At 38.8% G+C, this 23,001-nt stretch overlaps 1 protein-coding gene across 4 annotated transcripts; it reads left to right on the forward strand.

Moving 5' to 3' along the window:
• The first annotated feature begins 500 nt into the window (after window positions 1-500).
• Window positions 501-15,899, forward strand: rxrba (retinoid x receptor, beta a). Of its 4 annotated transcripts, XM_033975193.2 has the most exons (13): window positions 502-660; window positions 1,379-1,519; window positions 1,649-1,881; window positions 3,312-3,465; window positions 4,211-4,390; window positions 5,270-5,290; window positions 6,672-6,832; window positions 7,309-7,438; window positions 7,619-7,751; window positions 9,325-9,360; window positions 10,271-10,362; window positions 10,488-10,593; window positions 10,860-15,899. In XM_033975193.2, the coding sequence occupies exons 2-13, from the start codon at window positions 1,504-1,506 to the stop codon at window positions 11,005-11,007; spliced, it is 1,410 nt and encodes a 469-aa protein (XP_033831084.1). In that variant the 5' UTR covers window positions 502-660; window positions 1,379-1,503; the 3' UTR covers window positions 11,008-15,899. The 4 variants fall into 4 exon arrangements, with proteins under 4 accessions (XP_033831087.1, XP_033831089.1, XP_033831084.1 ...); XM_033975196.2 differs by lacking the exon at window positions 5,270-5,290 and having other exon boundaries at window positions 501-660; XM_033975197.2 differs by lacking the exon at window positions 9,325-9,360.
• Window positions 15,900-23,001: the final 7,102 nt, after the last annotated feature.

Raw genomic sequence — 23,001 nt, forward strand, 5'->3', positions numbered from 1 at the left:
TGCCTATTTTTTATGAAGTGCTACGCGTAATAATGCATAACATTAACATAACATAAACATAGCATAACATTATGTGCAAAATATGTGTAAGGACATAGAATAAACATAACTGCCCCTAAGAGCCTGCTGTGACAGGTTTTAGGTTTGTTCTGTGATATATTAAAGCTAAAGCAGGTTATGAACAGGGGGCATGGCAGGAAGCCTGCAGGTCAAATGGTCAAAGATGACACTGTAAAATATTGTAAATTCAGCAAATCAATTATTTTCCGAAACTATCAACACATTAAAATTTTTCAGGTTGGTGTGTTTCAAACAGATGATCGATGTCTTCTCCTCTGGTGCTGTGCCCGATAATAACCTCTGTCCTGACTCACTGCACTGAACTTGTCTTGACCTCGTGACCTCTTTCACTGGTCCAGTCTCCCTCGCGCAGGGACATGTGGGCATGACATGACGCCCGTGTCTCCAGTTTTCAGGAGACAAGGCGCAAAGTGATGATTCACAGTAAATATGAATGTGTGCTAAGCCATATCTTCCACCGTGATCATGTTTTCATCTCTCCAGGGGAGGGAGGGCTGACTACGGAGCAAAGCGGGGGGAGAGACAGACAGGGCCTGCTCCACACATCCTTTTCATGCGAAGAACCGGGATCACAGAAACGTTTGTATCTGTTTCAACAATTATTTCTGTTGCAATTATAGAGTGCGCTTTGCAGAACTAGACCAAGCATAGCAAATGCCTTTTAAATAATTTGTTTTTGGAGGTGCGCCCTCAGCCATGCCTTTGGGCTAGCAGAGTTAGGAGGCTAACCATTGTAGCTAGAAAGCATTTTCATCTTTGCCACTCAATGCAATATCATGCAAAACGTGTGTCCGAAAGAGCGAATTTGGCCAGTATCTAGTGTTACAGGCGCAGTGTCTGTGTTTTTGCTGCCTGGGAGTGATTACATGTGAGTGTTGCTTTGCACGCATTGACTAGCTAGATCTGGGCTGTTGCTAACATTAGCCTGCTTACTCGGTTTGTTTTCATCTGTCTGCAACTGATAATTCTCATCAAATGCGTTATATCCATGTGTTATTACACATAAATAAGTATATACACGTGTATTAGACAGCGCCTCTATCACCGATTTTTAAACATTTGTACGTCGCATTTTACAATGCAACAGTATCGATGTGGCACTGATTGGCTCACGTCCTGCTGCATTGCCTTTTCCTTTAAAAACCTAACCTTGAATTAAATAATTGGAGCATTATGAATTATCTGAGATAAACCAAGATGCGACATGTTGGTTCCGCATTACCACACGCACAGAAACACCATTGCAGACATTTACTGTAATCTAACGTGATAATCTTTTCCTGTGTCGGAATTTCAGAGCCATTTTTGGTTTCCCAAAACAGCTCAGGCCCGGGCCTCAGTCCGCGGTCTAGAGTTTGACTACGGGCTGCTCCAAACGAAGGCATCTTGGTGTGAAGTTAGTATTTTGTCCCATCCACCATCATGGGAGACAGCAGAGGTGAGCAGCTCTGTTTGTGTAAGCACATGTATTGTGTTTCTATAATCATTTAATGTTTTTTTATATAATTGAAAAATTCCTGTGCCATAATAATCGTGCCTCATTTGTAAATATCTCTTTTGTGTTCAGATTCTCGCAGCCCGGACAGTTCGTCGGTGTCCTCCCCTCCTTCAGGCCAGCGCTCCCCTCCCCTGGTGCCCTCTGCTGCCTCCATGACCTCTCTGCCTCCCATCACCAGTGCAGGAGTCAACAGCCCCATTAGCAGCATCGGCTCCCCCTTTTCTGTCATCAGCTCCTCTCTGGGCTCCCCCTGTCTCCCTGGAACACCCTCAGTGGGCTATGGACCCATTAGTAGCCCACAGGTAAAGGCTCAGTAAAAACACAGCTTTAGTAATTGTTGTAGCCTGTTTAAAATCATGTGTTTATTCTTTACAGTTATGACCTGAGAGCATGATTAGATTACATATATTTTTGAGAATATTACAGTTTATCTATGTTACAATATTCATCAGGTATGTCTTTTTTAAAGAAGACCTATTGTGCTAGTATAGTTATAATCTATGACACCCGTGGATCATTGTGTTATAATTTGCACATTTTAAATCGCAATACTCTTCTAAAACAACTTAATAAAAACAAGTACACTGACTTCTGCATTAGAAAACTGGAGTGCCCAATAGGAGCAGATGTCGCTGTAAACACCATCAAAACAAAGAGCCGTGTAGCTGTCGGCCCCTCCTATGGATAGCTGTAGATCGCACTAGCAAAATGTACCAAAATTAAATGCAACACTCCCGAAACCTACTTGTGTCGTCCATCCATCCATTTTCTTCCGCTTATCCGGGGCCGGGTTGCGGGGGCAGCAGTCTAAGCAGGGACTCCAAGACTTCCCTCACTCCGGACATGTCCTCCAGCTCCTCCGGTGGGACCCCAAGGCGTTCCCAGGCCAGCCGAGAGACATAGTCCCTCCAGCGTGTCCTGGGTCTTCCCCGGAGCCTCCTCCCGGTGGGACATGCCCAGAACACTTCCCTAGGGAGGCGTCCAGGAGGCATCCTGAGCAGATGCCCGAGCCACCTCAACTGGCTCCTCTCGACGTGTAGGAGCAGCGGCTCTACTCCGAGCTCCTCCCGTGTGACCGAGCTCCTCACCTTATCCCTAAGGGTGTGCCCAGCCACTCTGCGGAGGAAACCCATTTCCGCCGCTTGTATCCGCGATCTTGTCCTTTCGATCATTACCCAGAGCTCATGACCATAGGTGAGGGTAGGAACGTAGATTGACCGGTAAATCGAGAGCTTCGCCTTCCGGCTCAGCTCCTTCTTCACCACAACGGACCGATACAGCGACCGCATCACTGCAGACGCTGCTCCCAGCCGCTTCACACTCGGCTGCAAACCGCCCCAGTGCATGCTGCAGGTCCTGGCTTGAAGAAGCCATCAGGACAACATCATCCGCAAACAGCAGAGATGAGATCTTGTGGTTCCCAAACCAGACCCCCTCCGGCCCCTGGCTTCGCCTTACTTGTATCGTTGATTAAGAAAATACATTTGAAGAACGAAATAAGTATAGAACAGTGGGTCTATGCCGCTGGTGGTGAAAATAGGGGTTGATCTTTAATATGGTGTCTTGAAAACAAGCAACAAATCACAAATCACTCCCAAAACAAAGGTAAATGAGAAGAGGAAATAACTAACATGGTTAAAAGCTCTGAACAGTCAATTTTACAGAATAGATCTGCTTTAAACTTGTATAGTCTTAACAGCCTGTCTGTCTTGTTGTTTTGTCCTGTTCACAGATCAACTCCACAGTGTCCATGTCAGGACTCCATGCAGTGAGCAGCTCAGATGATGTGAAACCTCCTTTAGGCTTGAAGCAGCTTTCCGCTCATAGTCCTGGTCCAATGCTGTCCCAGAAACGCCTCTGCTCCATCTGCGGAGACAGATCCTCCGGTAAAAACATAACAAACACATTTTTAAATTACAATGAGGCTTATCTATTATTCTAAAAAAACTATTAACATAATTGTAAGGATTTCAATGTAGTAACAATGAAATGGAATGTGGTAATTGTTAATTGTTGATTTAAAGGTGCACTATGTAACTTTTCTGGTGAAGGGTAACACCAGCTTGTCTCCATGGATGTGTTATTGCCTTGATTGGAATGTTCCTCTGAATGGCATTAAACTCATATTTTTTATTATTAATAATTGTATTATTTTATTATTAATAATGTATTATTCAATTATAGGTGTTTGTATTGCTAATTCAAATACACTGAAAACATTCATTCTTACTGTGAATAGGCTTGCCTTTCCACAGAATTGACCTGTAATGCCTAGTGGTGTCAGTTACTTGTCTCCATGTAGATAAATAAGTTTAAACCCATACGTGTGTGTAACATTGCAGGCGAATCAATAACATCCCCATGGAGACAAGCAGGTGGCAGACCCGCCACCAGTGTACCTTTAAATATGGCCTATGCTTCAGAAGCAATAAAGCTAAAAACTGGTTTGTTAATGCTGGTAAATTAATAATTTATTAGACAGTGATAGAGACAGTGAATGGCTTACATTGATCATCGTGTTAATAATCATTGCCATTGTAACATTGCAATGTTTTTTTTTTCAGTTATCATAATGCTAACATTTGACACATCCCTATTCTACATCAATATTAAGGCAATATTTTTCCCCAGGTAAGCACTATGGAGTCTACAGCTGTGAAGGTTGTAAAGGTTTTTTCAAGCGGACGGTGCGCAAGGACTTGACCTACACCTGCCGGGACAATAAAGACTGTATGGTGGACAAAAGACAGAGGAACCGCTGCCAGTACTGTCGCTATCAGAAGTGCTTGGCCATGGGCATGAAGAGAGAAGGTAAGCATGCCTCTAGAAATTATGCAAGTATTCAGTATTTTGTCCTATCACTCATGTCATACATTCATCATTCACACAAGTTGTTTTTAATGGTTTTGAGAAAAATCTGCTTAGGTGCTTTTACAGAAATGGCTATTTTGCTGAGTTGGGTTGAGATGGGACAAGAAAAAAAAATTGTGGTTGGATAATTATAGTAGGTTAATGGACCTTATCATCCATAAATAATCAGGCTCAAGATCTGTGGATTTTTGCTTTTTGGATATTTTCTGAAAATACTATATAATTAAAAGTGCCGTACCGGTTATACTGTCTTAAAAAAGGGAAAAACCAGACGAGTACAATTTAAACTGTTTGCAGCGGTGAAAACATCTTCTTCACTTTCCTAACACAATCCTAGAATCCTAATTATTCACCACCATAAGGTTATAAGTGCCTTTCACAACTTTCAGAGGCTAAGCCAAGTCACTTTATTTATATAGCATGAGTAACAGCAACAGAGTTGTACCAGAGTGCTTCACAAACAGAAAAGGAAAACATAAGAGCAAAGGTTTTTCCGCCAGGATAATGCTAACAATAATTAGCATTCTGACAGTGCACCAGCATTACTTTCTGGCTTGCGGAGGATAAAATGCTTTATGATTAGATGTAAACCGCATACAGCAGTCTCATTTTACCCTAAACGCTGCTTTTTACAAATTAATATTTGGGACCCATGCAGCAAATTGAAAAGAAACATATTAATAGATACCAAAATTTGAAAGCAATAGCCTAGTGGTCGAGGGGGGGATTGGGGGTGCATAAGATTTACAAACACTAACCCCCTCTCCCCCTCTCTTCCTTTTTTGTTTCCTCGATCTCTCTCCCCCTTCCCTTCTGTAGTGGCCGAGATGAACGTCAGATGTAAGAAAAAGAGGAAGGAAGGGGTGTGTCTGTGACTGTACGAATGAACAAATCACAGAGTTATTGTGTACCACATCAGCATAAATTACATTAAATTAACAGTCCACAAAAGATGTATAATTATTTATATGAACGTTTACTTATATAAGGAAAGCCAGTTCAGAATCATGGTATCTTTTACAATGGGGCACTGTCAACACAATACAGGTGTACAAGCACATTGTAGATAAGCTAGTGGAGAAAACTTATGTAGGAGCTTGAGATTCAGAACCTATATCTGCTTGTTTTCAAAATGCAGGATTATTTGTAGACCATGTTAAGCTGTGTTCACACTTGCACACATGCCTTGATTGAGACTAAACTGGGACTAAACTCTGAACTTAACTTGGACTGGACCATGCATAAGCAAGGACCAGAACAGGACCCTTGACTAGCACTCTCGCCTCACGGCAAGAATGCCCTTCAATGCTCAAGCCACCTAGGAGTTTCTGTGCAGATCTTTGCATGTTCTCCCTGGGTCTGGGACCTGGGTCTGGGACCTCGGTGGCTTTCCAGTTTCCCACATCAACCCAAACATACACAATATGCACAAGTCCTCCAGCTAAGGTAGTCCTGACCAGAGCTCAACTGCTCCTGACAGGTTGCCTCTGCTGCGTTGAGGATGGGTCAAATGCAAACACATTCTCCTACAAGGACAATAAAGTGTACCTTACCTTATGTATACATCAGAACTAAGCTGCGACCAAATAAGGACAAGTGTGAATGCAGCCATAGTATTCCCTCATAAGCCCTGTTCTTGTCAATTAAACTGAAATTTGACTTAAAATTAGGATTTAGGTATAGTCTTTGATATTATTGTAGCTTTGCACAAAGTAAGCAGAATCAGTACCTATACTTAGCCTACAACAGGAAGATTTAAACAATGTCAAAATAATAGAAGTTATGTTAATAGAAAAATGGGTTGTGGTGTCCTTAAATAAGGGGATAAACTGCACTGTGTCTGTTTTGAAAGGATGTTACAACTGAGATCCAATTAAGATTAATCCATTAATATGAAGATGTATGAAAGAGAATGAAAGATTAAAAAATGTTTGAACTGTAAAGTTACTGCTCTGCCCTCCTGTTTTACATGAGTTGTTGCATAAATCTGCTCTAAAGTCACTGCTTGATAAATCTTTATGATAAGCTTATTCACATTTTTATAACCATCTTTTAATTTGTCATTTTTTGCATTTTTATTTCTTTTATATGGGCTCAATTCTTTCCTTTGGCACCTTTTCTGTTCATCATTCTTCACACCATTTCTTGATATTCTCAATACTCGTGCTTATGCATATGCCCCTATGTTCTTTTGTGTGTGCCTGCAAATGTATTAACACAGCTGTCCAAGAGGAGAGGCAGAGGAACAAGGAAAAGGAGGGAGAGGTGGAGTCGACGAGTGCAGTGAATGAGGAGATGCCAGTGGAGAAGATTTTGGAGGCAGAAATGGCTGTGGAGCAGAAGACAGAGCTCCATGCAGACGGCAGCTCAGGAGGCAGCTCAGTGAGTAACCAGAGGAATGCATATGGACTTGTGTTGTCACAGTGCTAAAGTTACAAGCTCATTCTTATACTACTTTTTCAACACAATAGTATTTTGTACACATATATTACAAAAAACACTAAAATTTACAAAAACATTGCTGCACTTTTGCAAAGAAAATGTACACATGATAAATACTGAGCCCCAATGTTCTAGTTCTCATTTATTGAACATCAATACAGTGATTATTGTGAGAAGCCTACTGACTATGATACCACAATGATAATTATAACTTCTTCACACATTAGAAATGAATGAATCTATCCATATATGGGCAAAGTAGACCACTGAATCTTGGTTTGATGATCTCTTGTTGGTTGCCAATGTTGTAGTTTAAAAATCTTAGGCTTATTTACTTCAGATAGCCGGAAACCATTCAAAATTATGTTCCATTCAAAATGTTTTGACATTTTGTTAATTGTTTTTGTCTTTTTCAGCCCAACGACCCTGTTACCAACATCTGTCAGGCAGCAGATAAGCAGCTCTTCACTTTGGTGGAGTGGGCTAAGAGGATTCCCCATTTCTCTGAGCTTCCCCTGGATGACCAAGTCATTCTGCTTCGTGCAGGTCAATATTTGAGTCAACTTAATGCCAATATTTTGTTTCAAATGTTAAATTTGATGAGTGAACACTTAAACCAGTAGAGTAGATAGTAGAGAACTTTGGTTTATATGAGGACTCTTCATTTAAATTTAAGTGTAGTAATCTGTATTGTTGTGTCATGTGACGATCTTTGTGTCTGCATAGGCTGGAATGAGCTCCTGATTGCATCTTTCTCTCATCGCTCAATCTCAGTAAAAGATGGGATTTTATTGGCTACTGGGCTGCACGTCCACAGAAACAGTGCCCACAGTGCTGGAGTTGGAGCCATCTTTGACAGGTAAGATACAAACTGCTCCAGAGAGCTGAGGAAATACCGCAGTATACATCTGAAAACTACTTTCTGGCCTTTGTGATTTTAAAAAACTGTGGCCAAATGTGCTTCTGTTAAGGGTTTACTCCAGACGGATTAAATATCATTAAGAACCCTTTGAGGAGCTCTTGCTTTGCTGCTGGTTGGCTGCAGTTGCTTAGTTTACTGGAATTGGCTGAGCAGTTTTGCTTCTTTGTCCATTGGACACACAGCGCATGGGAGGCTGGTGACTAATGCTTACCTATAGAGTCGCATGTACACCCCCCCGCACACAGTCATAGACAGAGCACATTTTGAATTCATAACTTTGTTATAATGGCTGGCTATTACAATACTAACTAATAATAGTATATTATGATAAATATGATAATAAATACTGCAATGGCTATAGGTGCAAATTATCATTCATGCTATAACATGGCACTGGGATCTTTCCTCTGACTTTGTGACTTTGTCTTGGTTGTGTTCCATCTCTGTACAAATGTACAAATAAAATTCAATTCATCCCACCTTTCTGATGCCTAATACTGTGCTTACCGGTAGTTTTGCTCTTAACACAATGCCACATCCACAAAATGTTATGAAAGTAGTTTTTCACTAAGTGGATGTTTTACTTTTATTTTGAGCCATTGTAAAATGTCTTATTCTTCCTCTAAGCAATAAATGTTAATTATGATTAGATTTTACACATTTACATAATTTGCTTGTTAAGTGTGCTGCTTTGAGACACTTACATTTCTCACTTTCACACATATCAGTGCATCTTAATCTAAAGCCAGCTGTTTTCTAGTGCTGTATGTGTGGAGGCTTTACAGATAAAGAAGGACCATGCTTTTTATGTTGAAACCTTAAAAATCAATTGATCACTGACAGTTTTTCTAAAATATAAAATCTTCTAAATTAATCTAGTGATCAAGTGCATCAAGTGTTGAGCTTCAAGTAAAACTAGCACCAGGAAAATTGGGAATGGAACACTATATTTTATATTCTTAAATTCAGTCTCATTAATAATCCAATATTCCACAATCTGAAATTGTGGAATATTGGGAGGAAAATGTAGCTTTAATTTTATTGAAAAACAGTTGTGTTTTATGCTCATCTGTGTGAAGGTAGCCCAAATGCCATATCACAGTTGTTTATATTGTTTCTTTACAAATTCTAAATTCAGTGAATGGAAATAGTAGCAGACAGTCAAACTGAGCTCTGATGAAGGACCACAGTATAGATCCGCACAAAGCTTACTCTGATTGGTGAAATCTGTCTATCACTTATCTTTTATCCTAATTTTAGTTTAGTTTATGTATTTACAATCTTATTCCATCATGTAATCTAATCTAATGCATATTTTTAAGTCAAATATGTATGTTCTGTACTGTTGGATCTATTCTTTGTCATATCCAGTAAAACCATTGCATTTTACATATCTTATGTATAACATAAAAAGGTCAGTTTTGCATCATTTATTCTGGTTCATACACCAGGCTTCAATTACGTGACTGTGTAATAACATTGTAATAACACACTGTGATTGAATACACAGGCCGCACAATGCTGAGGTTGGGGCCATATTTGAAAGGTAATTATTTCACTACACAAACACTAATTTATTTGACCCCTTCCTCTTTATCCAAAAATATCAACAGGAATTAACGCTTCTTATACAGTAGCATCTGGCAAAAAATATATCAAAAGGGCTGACACCCCCATATTATTTAACTTAAATTTTATTTACTTATGATGAGTTATAGTACTAAATAAGCAACATATACAGTTACTTAAACAAGGTAAATAGTGAATCCTGTTTATAAAGCTCTGATAATAAGATGAAAAAAGAGAGTAAGTAAAGAAATTATATTATCAATTAATATTGTATCCATCTTTTTTATATTACCAGATATTAGGCTTTTGCATTACATCTCACCAGCTTCTCCTTCTGCATGTGTGTCGATACATGGGCATTTTGTCATGTACAATTTAAACCCATCATTAAATTATATTTTTGTAAATATTTTGTAATTGTGTTCATTCTGAATATGTGGCTGTGCTCTGTATAGATTGCTGTTGTGCTCCCAGAGGCTTAAAGTTGGTGTCCCCAGAGGCTTAAAGTTGGAGTCTACTTGTAGAAAATTAATGCCATTTCCAAAGGCCAAAATTTAATAATGATTTGGATATACAGAACATTTTGAAGTATTGTTTAGGTCTTGTTTTTTGTCAGAATTAGGCTAAATGAGTTCTTAGTTTCTTGGTTATTCCAGTATGAATCATTCAATACTGATGCCTTTATTGATATTTTGTAACTTCAGTGTTGATATGTGAATCTGAACTCCAATGCTGACATGCTCCTTATTATCATAAAGAGTTTATAGAGATTTTTTTAACAACAACAACATTGGGATGTGGCATTGATTTGCATGAGTCCATATATAATGCTGTGGTTTGGTTTATCACTTTTAACTTGACATTCTTCACTGTTTCATATCTGCCAGAGTTTTGACCGAGCTCGTGAGTAAGATGAGAGACATGCAAATGGACAAGACGGAGCTGGGTTGCCTTCGAGCCATTATACTTTTCAATCCGGGTACCATTTTTGAACAAAATAGAATTTTCTATATTTAATTAAGTTTTAGAAGACAGCTGTCAAATTAACAAAACAAGGGGAAGCATTTATAATTTGTGATGAAATTGTCCATTTTTGTTTTAAAGATGCCAAGGGTTTGTCAAATCCGAGTGAGGTGGAGCTACTGAGAGAGCGGGTGTATGCGTCTCTAGAGGCTTACTGCAAACATAAGTATCCCGACCAGCAGGGCAGGTATGGTCATCACAACAAAATCTGTCTGATCCGACTTCACAAACATCGTATTTGCATGTTCAAAAATAAATAAATGTCATTATTATTGCTATTGTACTAAACTTCTAAATGTACCTGAATTTTGATAAAAATGTAACTGAAGCTTTTAGGAAAGCTGTTCTTTTAATCTTGGAGTATAATTTTACTTAAGGCAGAAGAATGAATAGGTTAATAATTATAACTATTATTATAAAGATATTTTGACATTTCTGTGCCATCTCACCCAGGTTTGCAAAGCTGCTCCTCCGACTTCCAGCACTGCGCTCCATTGGCCTGAAGTGCCTGGAGCATCTGTTCTTCTTCAAACTCATTGGGGACACGCCTATTGACACTTTCTTGATGGAGATGCTGGAGGCCCCCCACCAGCTCACCTAAAGGTCCCAGGTTGGGTCCAGTCCGGATCTGATCCAGACCAGGATTCAGAGCAGGATCCATCACATGGTGTTGGCTGCTGGCTCCCTCTGTAGGGCTTTTACTTTGAAACCACACAATACACAACTCTCACTGGACAAATATTCGGACACACACACTAATAAGAGCAGATCCTCACTCAACTGATAAAATAACACAAATGTACACTTAGTAACTCTATTACCCTCACTCCCCCTGGTTTAGTCTTCAGGATAAAACTTTCACCTTCAAAAATGTCTTAATTTTCACCCTAAACGTTCCAATCCACTGTGGGATTTGAGTCTGCATAGCTAATATACTTAACCTTATTTACATGAATCGGTTACAGTGCTACAAGCACCTTTTTTATTGTACGCCCCTAGTTATTTAGTTAAATCATTTATATTGCATTTCAATCAAATTTTCACCATAAAACTGTATATTCAGTGGTGTGTCCTGTAATGTCAAACAAACGCACCTCAGTGAATTCATTCAATTTGGTATTTTAATATTTTGTGCATTTTAAATATGATATTGAAACTTGTTTGAGTTTCTATTTTGAAGTACTGTACTCATGAAATGAGAGCTTTTTTTCAAGGCATTGATATCCAGGAACAGTGGGCTGGGAGCACAATCTTGAATGGACTGGTTGTGTCCCTCCCACCCTGATGCGCACAGCGGCTTTGTAAGGCAAGAAGAATGACTTGAATCATTTTGTTTTATTTTTGTATTTGTTATTCGTCCCCTTCCTACTTCGGCATTTTAAGCCACGTGAGGCTAACAGGAAGTACACCTCATGCCCATATAAAGTATCGTTCTCTTTAACCCCTACTCCTCTAAATTTCCCCTTTGCTGGTGGTCATTATGCACTTTTGTGAATTGTATCTGTGTTAATGTTCCCGTTTCTCGACAAATGACCCTCTCTTTTTAAGGGTAAGACGTGTAGGACTTTCTAATGGTTGGGGTTTTACAGTGGCCACATAGAGCAATGCTAAATTTTCAACCATGCACAAAACTAAAAGATAACCGCGCTTGGATGTAGCCTTGCAAAAATTACAACCATTAATGAGAAATAAAAAATGAGACTGCACATTTAATATAACAAAAAAATACATTAGTTAGTCTTTTAAAAATGTCCTAATAAACAATTCATGTTACTAATTGAAAGTCCTACACGTACTACCTACAGCATATAATCTCTCTGTACTGATTCAATCCTCGCAATGTACAGTCATTGTAAATAATTACAGAATCGCCAGAATCATGTCAGAACAAAAGCCTGTCCACAATCACATTGATACAAAAGAAACCGATGGGTCAAACCACAAATTTAAACTTTTTACTGAACTCCCATGTTACTGAGCCCAGGGCCAAACCACGTCTCACTGCTACATTTGCACCAACAATTTTCCCTTTTGATAGGTTTGTTTTTTAATTAATCAGCTGGACATCTTTGGACAATAGCACTTGAAATTTAGTGAAAAATAGTTTGAAGATTTTGTGGAATCTGTTGCATTCATGTTCTACACTTAGATCATTCAGAACAATTCAGATTTTGGCCAGTTAAGTATTTACTGTAAATCAGGTCCTAACAAGTACACTATGTAACTTTTCTGGTGGGGTGTCTGCCACCTGCTTGTCTCCTTGGAGATTAAATTGCTTTGTCAAGAATGCCACTTTCTGGCATTAAACTTTTCTCTATTCTGCATTTATTCAATTACAGGAATTTAAGTGCTAATCTGACCTGTAATTTAACCTAGTAGCGTCACTTGTCGCTACTGAGGTAGATATGATTAATACCATACTGCGGAACATTCCAGGCAAGGCAATAACATCTCTCCATGGTGACAAGCAGATGGTGGACAGGAACCCTCGACCAGAAAAGTTACATAGAGGTAGAACTTCATTTAATTTTCATACATTCAAACAGATACATGTCTTTTAAACTTGTACAGTTTAATTCAGCCGTTCTTTGGTAGTTCCAACATTGAATAGTAGTGTTAAATGCATTTTAATTATCATTCTACTTATTGAGAGGTACAGAAATCTCTCTTTCAGGTGCTAAAGCAAAAGTGCACATTTACATCAATGCAAAAACAATATGCAACTCTTTGGACAAATCACAGTCATTTTACCTTTTCTCAAAATGTAGATTTCATTGAGTATGTGTGGTTTTGATCCCCCTCTCTCCTATGTACTTACCTAACACCAGCAAAGTGCTTGTGTATTATTTAAATCTTTTATTCTTCCAGATTCTAGTATTTTGTATTGGGGAAAAAGGCAATTGGCAGTTAATGCTTTTTGATAGAAGATGAGCTTCCTACAGAATAGTCAAAGAGATTATTTGATATGATATTAATGAAGAATGATTCCGTCAAACTTAAGGTGTGTTATTTAGTCCACGTTGAGGTCTAGATTGTGAAAGTATTTTCCCAAATGAACAAAGTCACATTATTTAAACTTTTGGACATTTGATACTTGAGTACAGGAACACTCAGCTGGATTCCACAGTCTTATAGCAGGATTAAACTGTCGTACACACTTGCAGTCATATGTTTGGCACTTGCTTGTTTGCTTTGACAGCTAAAATCATTTGGGATCTTTAAAGGTGCACTATGTAACCTTTCTGGTGGAGGGTATGCCACATACTTGTATACAAGTATGTGGCATACCCTGGAATGGAATGTAACACAGTATGGCATTAAACTCAATTACAGCTGTTTGTATTGCTAATGAAAATACATTAAAAAAAACATGCATTCTTGCTGTGAGCAGGCTTGTCTCCATACAGAAATGACCGGTAAACTGACCTAGTTGCATCAGTTGCTTGTGTTGACATGACATGACATAAGTAGTAGACAGACCCTTGACCAGAAAACTTACCTAGAGCACCTTTAAAGACATTTGTCAAGTCAACATCCTGTCTGATAGAGAATTGTAGTTTGAATTTTGATTGCATGCTTTTCTGAAGAACATAACCCGATTTGTTGACTGCTCAGAATCTTTGTTGCCAGTTATTGGAGCTTCTTCTGATGATTAATGGGTCTGGTGCATTATGCTTATATACGTAATATGGGAGAGCAATTAAAACAGGCCTAGAAGCAAATACCAAATCTCATCTCATGGTATGCACAGAATTTGCTAAGTGAGTATTATTTGTCAGTCAAACTGTAAATTTAACCCTTTGCTGTGGCTTCCAGGTTTGCTAAGACTCTCTTGTATTTATTCAGCATTTGCTCTGAGCTCTGGGTGTGTCAGTAAAAGGTACAGAAACCGAAAAGTTACACAGGTGTTTGAGGTTTTGTCGCCACTTTAGTGAGTGGATGATTAGAAAGGGCTCATGGTATATTATAGTAGTTTGTGTAGTGCGTAGTCTGTCTGTAGCTGCTCTTTACTGTGGCTGTGATTGGCTAAAGGTTTGGCTCTTCTGTTCTGATTGGTAGAATTTCTTAAATCCAGAGCAAATGCACAGAGGAATAAGAGCCAGCCTATAGTGGAGTTTGTGTTTTGGATATGAACAACTGCAGCCTATTCTTTACTTAGGCGCGATCTCAGCAGCTTTACCCTCACTTTAACTTTCTGGCTTATTGACCTTGCTGAGAGGAAATTAACACAAACAATAAGCCCACAACTCTTGTACTGTTTGAATCAAGGGACTCCATGGAGTCTCTTATGGCTTCACTTGAAGGCAGAGCCCAACATTTTGGTTGCCGGTGGTGACCGTTGGATTGCTCATTGATGCCTCAAAATGTTTGTTGTTGCGATTGTGTGCACTCAAGGCAGACACATGCTGTGACCTTTGTTTGGGGAGCAGTATGTCGTCAGCCTCTTTGTTACATTTTGAATATTCTTGTTTTTGAGCGTTTAGATTAAACAAATGCTGTTTTATAAAGGATTGCAGCCTGTGAATAATTGCTTACCTTAAATGTTACAAAGTCACCTGGCTCTCTGCTGAAAATTCAAAGGCCTCAAAAACACCATGTCCACTGGTTAATTTATCACTGCCAAACTGATTATTCAAATAGCCTTTTCAAACAGCCACTGAAGCCCTAGTGCTTTGGCACATGTGTTATTACAGCACTGCACATAATTTCAGAGTGTGCAGTGCATTGACTGTATGGTGCAGTGGTGAAAAGGTGCCCTAATGTGTAGAGTGTAGAATGACCCCTGTGTGACCTCAGTGAAGAGGCTGTGCAGTTGTGGTCTTTATGAGTCTAAAAACCTTGATGATCATTCCATCAGAAACACAGGGAAGGCGCCATGGAGCAGGTCTGGAGGTGGATCTGGCTAAGTGCTTTAATTTGGTGTTTGTTGTTGACTGTGGATGGGTTCAGCGACAGCTCTGCAGCACAGTGTCCTTTGGTGCCCCCTGTTGGGCAGTGGAGTTATTCAGACCGAGGAGTGCCACCATCTGATAAAGACTGGTCTTTTTAAGGATGAGATTGATGCTGGCGTTTGATGTTTTTTAGAAACTGTAAAAAAAACTGGTTGGGTTTTGATCTGATTAGTTTAAGGAGAAAAATGAAAAGGTAGATCGTGATTCTTCCTTAAATGTTTACTTTGCGGTAAATAAATTCACACTGTTTTCTATGTGTCTTGTTTCCTGTCTCTTCTCTGACCATTCTATTTATCCTTTGTTTATTACAAAGTATTAAACAAATACAAGGCTGTAAAAGCAGAATTGACTCTGGTCTCTGTTGTATTTTTGTTCTTGTCTGTCCTTTGTCCTATTTGTATTCTCCATAAAACACATGGAGCTGATTGTTTTCTGCTCTGGGGGATTGAAAGAAGAAAAATATGAGTCATTTTTCAGTCATTAAATCTAAATCTTGCCTCTGTTTGTTGTATTATGTCTGAGTAAAGGTTTTAATACTGTATATCAGTTGTTCTCTTGTTATTTTTATCACCATATGCTCCCAGATAGCATCCTCTCCAACCCTCTGTCAAAGTATTCAATACAGGGTTGCACTAATCAACATTAAAATGAATCTAGAAAGACAATGACATAGGCTAAATGAGATCAGAACAATAGTGTAAAATGGCAATTACACATGCTTCTAATTGCTTAAATTATTGACTTAAATTATATATTTGTAGTCTACATAGAGAGTAAGTAATTCCCTGTATTTAAGCCATCTTCCAACTAGTACCAAAGGGCAGCCTGTCATAACTAATGTGAAATTTTAAGATACATTTTAAATCCAGGCTCATTATATTTACTGAACATACTGATAATTCTTAGACAGGTATGTACTAATATGGATAGAAAACAAATATGATTTTTTTTTTTTTACTAATTACAAAAACAGTATTTTTAATTCCTTTTATACCAAGAATCTATTTTGCACACGTCTGTCTGTTGGGTTATTGAATTTCCCCCACACGTAGTTGCCCCACCTCGTCTGTCCGTGTGTCCTGGTGGTTTGCTCCTCAGTCCAGCAGGACCCCAGGGCCCTGACCGAACCGCGAGGCTGTAGTTCCATATCTTCACCTCTAGAGGGAGCACGCACATCTTGGACGCACACCTTTCCATGCCAGCCCCACGATCCTGTGCCACATCGTGTAAGTGGAACAAACTCCAAATCAAACAACCAAAAACTAACATTATTGACTGGTTTTAGGTACAAGAAAATATTCAACGTGTAGACCTTTAGAGGTACCAATCATGTATCACCCCCCCGTTTATACCAGCAAAGAGTAGGCTATATTGGCTAAAGAGAACAGTTTATCTGATTTCATGCTATCTATTGCAGAAATCTGTATTTACTAAACTGTTAAATTACCGTATACTGTAATTGATAGCACTAACTAATGCGTTTCTCTCATTTGATTTCACTGATAGGTACAACTTTCTCGAGGGCGTCCCAGAAGTCTGCAGTGAAGTTCAGTACCAGCAGTCACCAACAGAGGACGCAGGTACAATGAGCTCTCTGTTCCAGGGCCTTTTGAGCCATGTCAGCAGCATCTTATTTAGAGAAGACCTTGTAACCTCTCATCCAGGAGAGATAGAAAGTGGGATTTGCACATTGAGTTTGCAAGTAGGTCATAACATGAGATCAATTTTGCTTATTTCAATTGGTTTTGTTATGATGAACCAAAATGGGCCCAAAAGAGTTCAGAATGATAATTAAATATAAATATGATAAACTGATAAAATAATGCATTAGAATAAAAAATAGACTTATATAAACTATGGACAGACTAACAGTGCAGGCCTATCAGCTGGTTTACACATCGGGGCATTACTGTAAACTTGTTTTTTATTTGTTTGTTTTTTATTGGAATATAAAAAATCCAACAACTATAAATGCATATCAGATAGGCTAATACGCGGTCCAGTTTTACTTTCCATCAAAGATAAGCTATCAGTTACTCTCTGTATCTCTTTTTCTCCTGTACCACCTCCGAGTACCTAACCTCACTCTGCAAATTTCAGTTGGAATACATGTTGAGACATTATGGAAAATCCTGGAACCAAATAAAAATCTTAGGAAAAGTCAAACAAAAATGACAATAAATCAATACAAATCAATTAATACTATGTCTAATTTTACTTTCTATCTTAGTTTAGTGTTGGTGCTCCCATATCTCTCTCCATCTCTCTATCTCCCCCTTTTCAGTCCCACCTCCCCCTTTGGTCTGTCCGGGTGAGCTGTGCAGAAAGACATCTTTATACCTGGGGTAAAATTCCTCCTAATTTCTGCTACACAAACGTCAGTTTGCACTGACTGAATGTTATTGCTCTCGCTACATAAACGATAGCCTGTTTGAAGTCCCTTTGCCCAACAGTGATATGGGTTCCTGTGTGGCAGAAGTACCCCACACACAGGGTGTGTGTTAATACAGACTGCTATTGAACTTGTGCAGACAGTGTAAGGGCAGAGAGAGGCAACGCTTTGCATGGGTTTTGGAATGACTCAAATGTATGCAAAATGCATGATGAAAAGTACTCAAAATGGCAGCACAAGGCTGTGTCAGGTGCTGTGCTACTTGTTTCCTTTGAACCTAGGGATGCTGTGATCTCAAAGTTAAGACTTGCAATTAAAACAGTTATTGACAATAGCAAAAGTCACTCACATTGTCTAACCAGATATATTTTGCAGCCAATTTTTTAATATTTTAATTTAATAAAACTCAGGTATTGCTTTTTAAAATTACATTACATTTTAGTCATACTAAATTAACAATGAACTGTTACACTAACATTGTTTTTTTTTTTAAATATTGAATGAAAAAAGTATAAGGAAGAACAGGTTTTTTATTCGTCAAGTGACATTTCGCCAACACCAAAACCAGAAAAATACAGAAGTAGGAAGGGCATCAGGTGTAAAACATTTTGTCATATTCTAATCCAGGCATGCTACAAGATTATTTTCCTAAATCAAAGGATTGACTTTTCGTTTTCACGTTTTTATCAAAATTACTCGTAGACATAAAACCAAATTTCCCTTTAATTATTGCTGATCTATTTCAAAATAAGAAATGGAATGACTTGCAACATTTATAAAGCCAAATTACTGGCCAGTCTCTGTCCCCATGTTCTTTCAGCCGTAATAACATGGTAGGTTTTTGGGATACAGAGGCCATTTTCGAGCCAGGGTACACTTAGATTATTGCTAGTCTCTTCTAAAGAGGCCTAAATGTGGGTTCACTGAAAAAAGAACATGCAATTGTACATTTGGCTGCAAGTACCCATCACGTATTCATAGTATGGAGTCTTGGTTAGCTTTGCCAGAATTATCCATTTAGAATGATCCTGATTTGTGGTAATTCTTTTGATATTACGTCCACCACCTGCTGGTCTCAATGATGACTCTATTACTATGCCTGGAATGTTCCACACTGTGGCAAAAAATATTTATCTACATAAAGACAAGGCTGACTGACCAGGCTAATTTAATAAATGCAAGATACAGATGTTTAATGCCATACTGTGGAACATCGCAGGCAAACCAATAACATCTCTGTGAGCTAAAGCTTGAATTGATTTATTTAGTTTTAACTGCCCCCCATGTGAGTCTTGTTCATTCATTAATTAATCAGTTGTATGTGTGTGTGTGTCAAGTGGATTTGAGAGATGTAGAAAATGTTTTAAGGGGAAATGAGCAAAGGGAGGGCCCAGCGCAGACTGAGGAAAAGGCGTGGAGTATTTTGATTTTGGAGCATCATGACTTATCAGCGACTCTGTCACGTGGGTTTTGTTCATGGACAAAAGCAGATAGGAAGCAGTTAAAATCAAAGCACACAGCTAAAGTCTTTGATGGTTCAAAGAAAATGAAATGGTTTACTTTTCCTAACCTAATTAACTCTTGTTGTAGACACAATGACATATGGCACAGATCTGCACAGACGGGCCAGTGGCCACTTTTACTATGGGAACTAAAATTCAATTATTCAAGGTGCAATTATAGAGTTTAGCTAACTATATAGTTAACTTTTTTCTGCCCACAATGATTCTCTGCCTGATGCACTAAACCACTTTCAATGTTTCAAAGGCACCAAGTTGGAAGATTTGCTAATTTTGTTAATACTTTAGGTTGACACCTGTAATGTAAAAAAGTAAAGCCTATCCGTCTGTGCAAACCTACTGTTCTTTAATGATTAATAAAAATCACATATTGCTCCTGGTCCATCCTTCAACTTGTACTACTGGGCGACCTGTCAGGGGCCCCATCTCCAGGATTTTAACTCATTCCCGCAGTGCTTTCACTTGATAATTTGCACTAGATTTTAACAACAATTCAAAATCTAATGAAACTCTATTTGCTTATTATAGCTGTCTAAGTTTCCCTTGTTTGTATCAATACATCGTGTTTGTCTATTCATCAGGTTTCATCTTCCTGTTACATGTGGCATTTTGAAGGCTTCACCATAGAAAAGAAAAGTATAGTTTTAAATGGTTAGTTACTATGGCAACAGTCCTAATTTGTCATCAAGGTGAAACATGTGGATAGCTTGTGATTGAGGCAAAAGTCTTCCCATATTGTCTGGCTTTATTCTTATGTATCAATAGTCCTTTTAGTCACATGTCCAGCTCTGTCCTCCCCTGCCATGTTTCTAATAACTCAGGTTTCTCTCTACTGTACAGAGAGCCAGGGCCCAGGTCTCCGCAGCTTCCTGTCTCACAAAAGACCCCTCTGTTTCCACCTTATGTTTCTTCCTCCGAACCCACCCTACCCCCTTCCTCAACACCCCAGTGGTACATTCCCTCCCTCTCCCCTGGTGCATTCCTTTTTGACCTCGGACGGCTGAGGAGTCCCTCTGTCACTGGGCACAGCAGCAGAGAAGGATGTTCATTTTTACTACACCTTACTGCAGACTATGTACAAATCTAGGGCTGCTTTGATTCTATCAGTTTAGATGTACTTTCCAAATATAGCCAAAAGTACTCCTCTTTTTAGTGGTTAATATTTAGCTCAACACAGCTGTTAGGCCTGGGCAATATACAAAAAATCAACATGTCTTTCCTTCACAGTTCTTAGTTTTTTAATTAATTTAAATTGTATTCAAAAATAATAAAATATAAAATAAAAAAGCTAATTCAATATGAGTTTCTTTAACTTTAATCAGACAGACTTTTACATCTAAAAATCTTTTTTGCATCTAAAAAAAAAAAAGCAAGATTTCATCTGAACCACATGTTAGCTGTAGATCTCTCACGTAAATAAGACCCATGTATGTCATTGTTGCTTAGTTAGAAATCACTGAATCTCAATATTGATTAAAATGAAAGGTGTAGTTGCACAGTAATTTAGCTGTTTTGTGGTCAGTTGCCTTTCTAGCCATCCTAGCTGCATGTTATGAATTGGCTAGGCTATAGTAAGTGTCTTGCCCAATGACACAACAACAAACCTCTTTGTGTAACGTTATATTTCTGGCTTCTAAGATCAAAGCACATGTTGTTTTGATCTTACACTTTCCTCGCTGTCCTTCCACAGCCCTGTACCAATATGGCCAATCCCTAGAACAATATATCATTCAAAAAGGAACCAACAAAAATTGTATTTTGCCTCTGATTGGAAATTTGTCTAAAGTTAGATTAACTAGATGAGATTTATATCATTGGCCCTTAATAAAATTTCATACCTCACTTCTTCAGAGGACAGACAGATTCTTGGTCCTAACCTGAGTTCACAGCTGCTCCTCTGGCACCTCCAGTGTTCCTTAAAGTGGTTGACTACACAGAGTAGAGCAAGGTGTCACTCTAGTGCAAAGCGACCCACCTGACCTTCAACTCAACCCCAGAGTCCAGAGACCAGACCGGGTCAAAGACAGGCGTTGCTGCCCTCTGCCCAACCAGCCTGCCTGCTTTGGTGCGCCACATAGTTCTTGTCTTCATCCTGAATTACAAAAGACTTGTTTGTACTGGTTAAAAAACTCAATGATACTAAACAGTTACTTTCTTTTAAATATGTATGAAGTTAATATTTGTTTTTTCTTTTTTTCCAGTTAAAACTCAGTCCTAAATTGGTCAGGTGGATGGAAAAGTTAAGCACTCTGTATATGCAATGATTCTTCATTGCATATACTGAGTGCTTAACTTTTTCAGAATTGGCTATGATGTTCCACAGTATTAAAATACTAATCTGTGCAAATAGAAACTTATTTTTACCTTCTGTTTTTGAGATAAACCAGTAAAAGGCAGAAAAAAACTATAAAAGCAAATAACTTTCTTTCCGTTGCCACACTCATGAACATGGAAGTCTTTTTATGTGCTTTTTTGGTGACCTGTTTCACCAGACACACCTATAGCCTTCATTCTGAGCACAGTGACATTTAGGCTGCTCTCTACTGTAGCACTCCTGTTTACTCAGCTGTTTATGACCTCCGTTTGGAAAATACAGAGTCTTTTGGACACAATTATGTTGTCAGCAAAGAAAGTCCCACCCAGTGTTTCAGGTATAGACAGGGACTTACTTTATAAATTCGGGGTAGGGGGCGCGTGTATTGTTGTGACTGCTACATCCGCTTCAAGTTTTTTCAAGTTTTTTCATAGTTTACCCCAAAATGTTGGATATCTCTCCTCACTCTTTACGTCCATTTCCAAAAAAACAGACAAACAATAAAAATACAAACTTAAATTAAATAATCAATTTGTATATTATATTATCTATCTCCCTGGAGACAAGCAGGTGACGCCACCAGGCCAAGTTACAAGATCTGTGGAGGAAGATAAATGCTTTTAATGCCATACTGTGGAACATCCCAGGCAATAATTGGCAAGCAGTAAACAGACCCTTCTCCAGAAAAGTTATACCGTTAGACACAAAGTTGTGTGATCCTGTAGCCTTATCTAATAGAGATATGGTATGAAATGTTTTTAACCACTGTTAATTGGTCAGATACATACATATGATATGCTTAATCCTCAACGTGCCCATCCCAAACTCCTCACTTCTCTTTTTTCAAATCTCAAAAGTGCAAATACGTTCAAGCTGCTTCTCCCGTGCGCCCTCCCCTCGCCTTCGTCCCTCTTTATCAATGGTGCTCATTCATTGCCTCGTAGCCCTGGCATGCCTCTGTGCCCCCCACCACCAGCTTGCTCTCTATTCATTCCTGTGATTTTTTCCCCCTGGTTTGTACCTTTCCATGGTCTCCACCCAGACCGCCTTTCCCCCAAGCATACATATGAGTCCTATCTCTCTCTTGCATCTTTTAGCAGGCCAGGTATATTAGGGATTATAAGCAGCAAAGCCAGACGCAGGGTCATTACAAGATTAGACAATTGAAATAATGGTGCTGTTACATATTGAACATCTCACAAAATGCCAATTTTAACTTTTTGAAATCTAGTCACTCATCTTAACTTATAGCTAATGGGTATGGCAATAATGGGTTATACCAGTATTTATAAATATATTTTTCCATGCCTCTATGTCTTCTCATCACCTAATACCATAACCTAGGCGCTGCACTGTGGCGCCCACAGCTCCTGACAGAGGACACATTTTCTTATAAGTGGTATTCTATCTTAACTCT

Source organism: Periophthalmus magnuspinnatus, chromosome 11 (genome assembly GCF_009829125.3).
Source record: "Periophthalmus magnuspinnatus isolate fPerMag1 chromosome 11, fPerMag1.2.pri, whole genome shotgun sequence".
Classification (NCBI taxonomy): domain Eukaryota; kingdom Metazoa; phylum Chordata; class Actinopteri; order Gobiiformes; family Gobiidae; genus Periophthalmus; species Periophthalmus magnuspinnatus.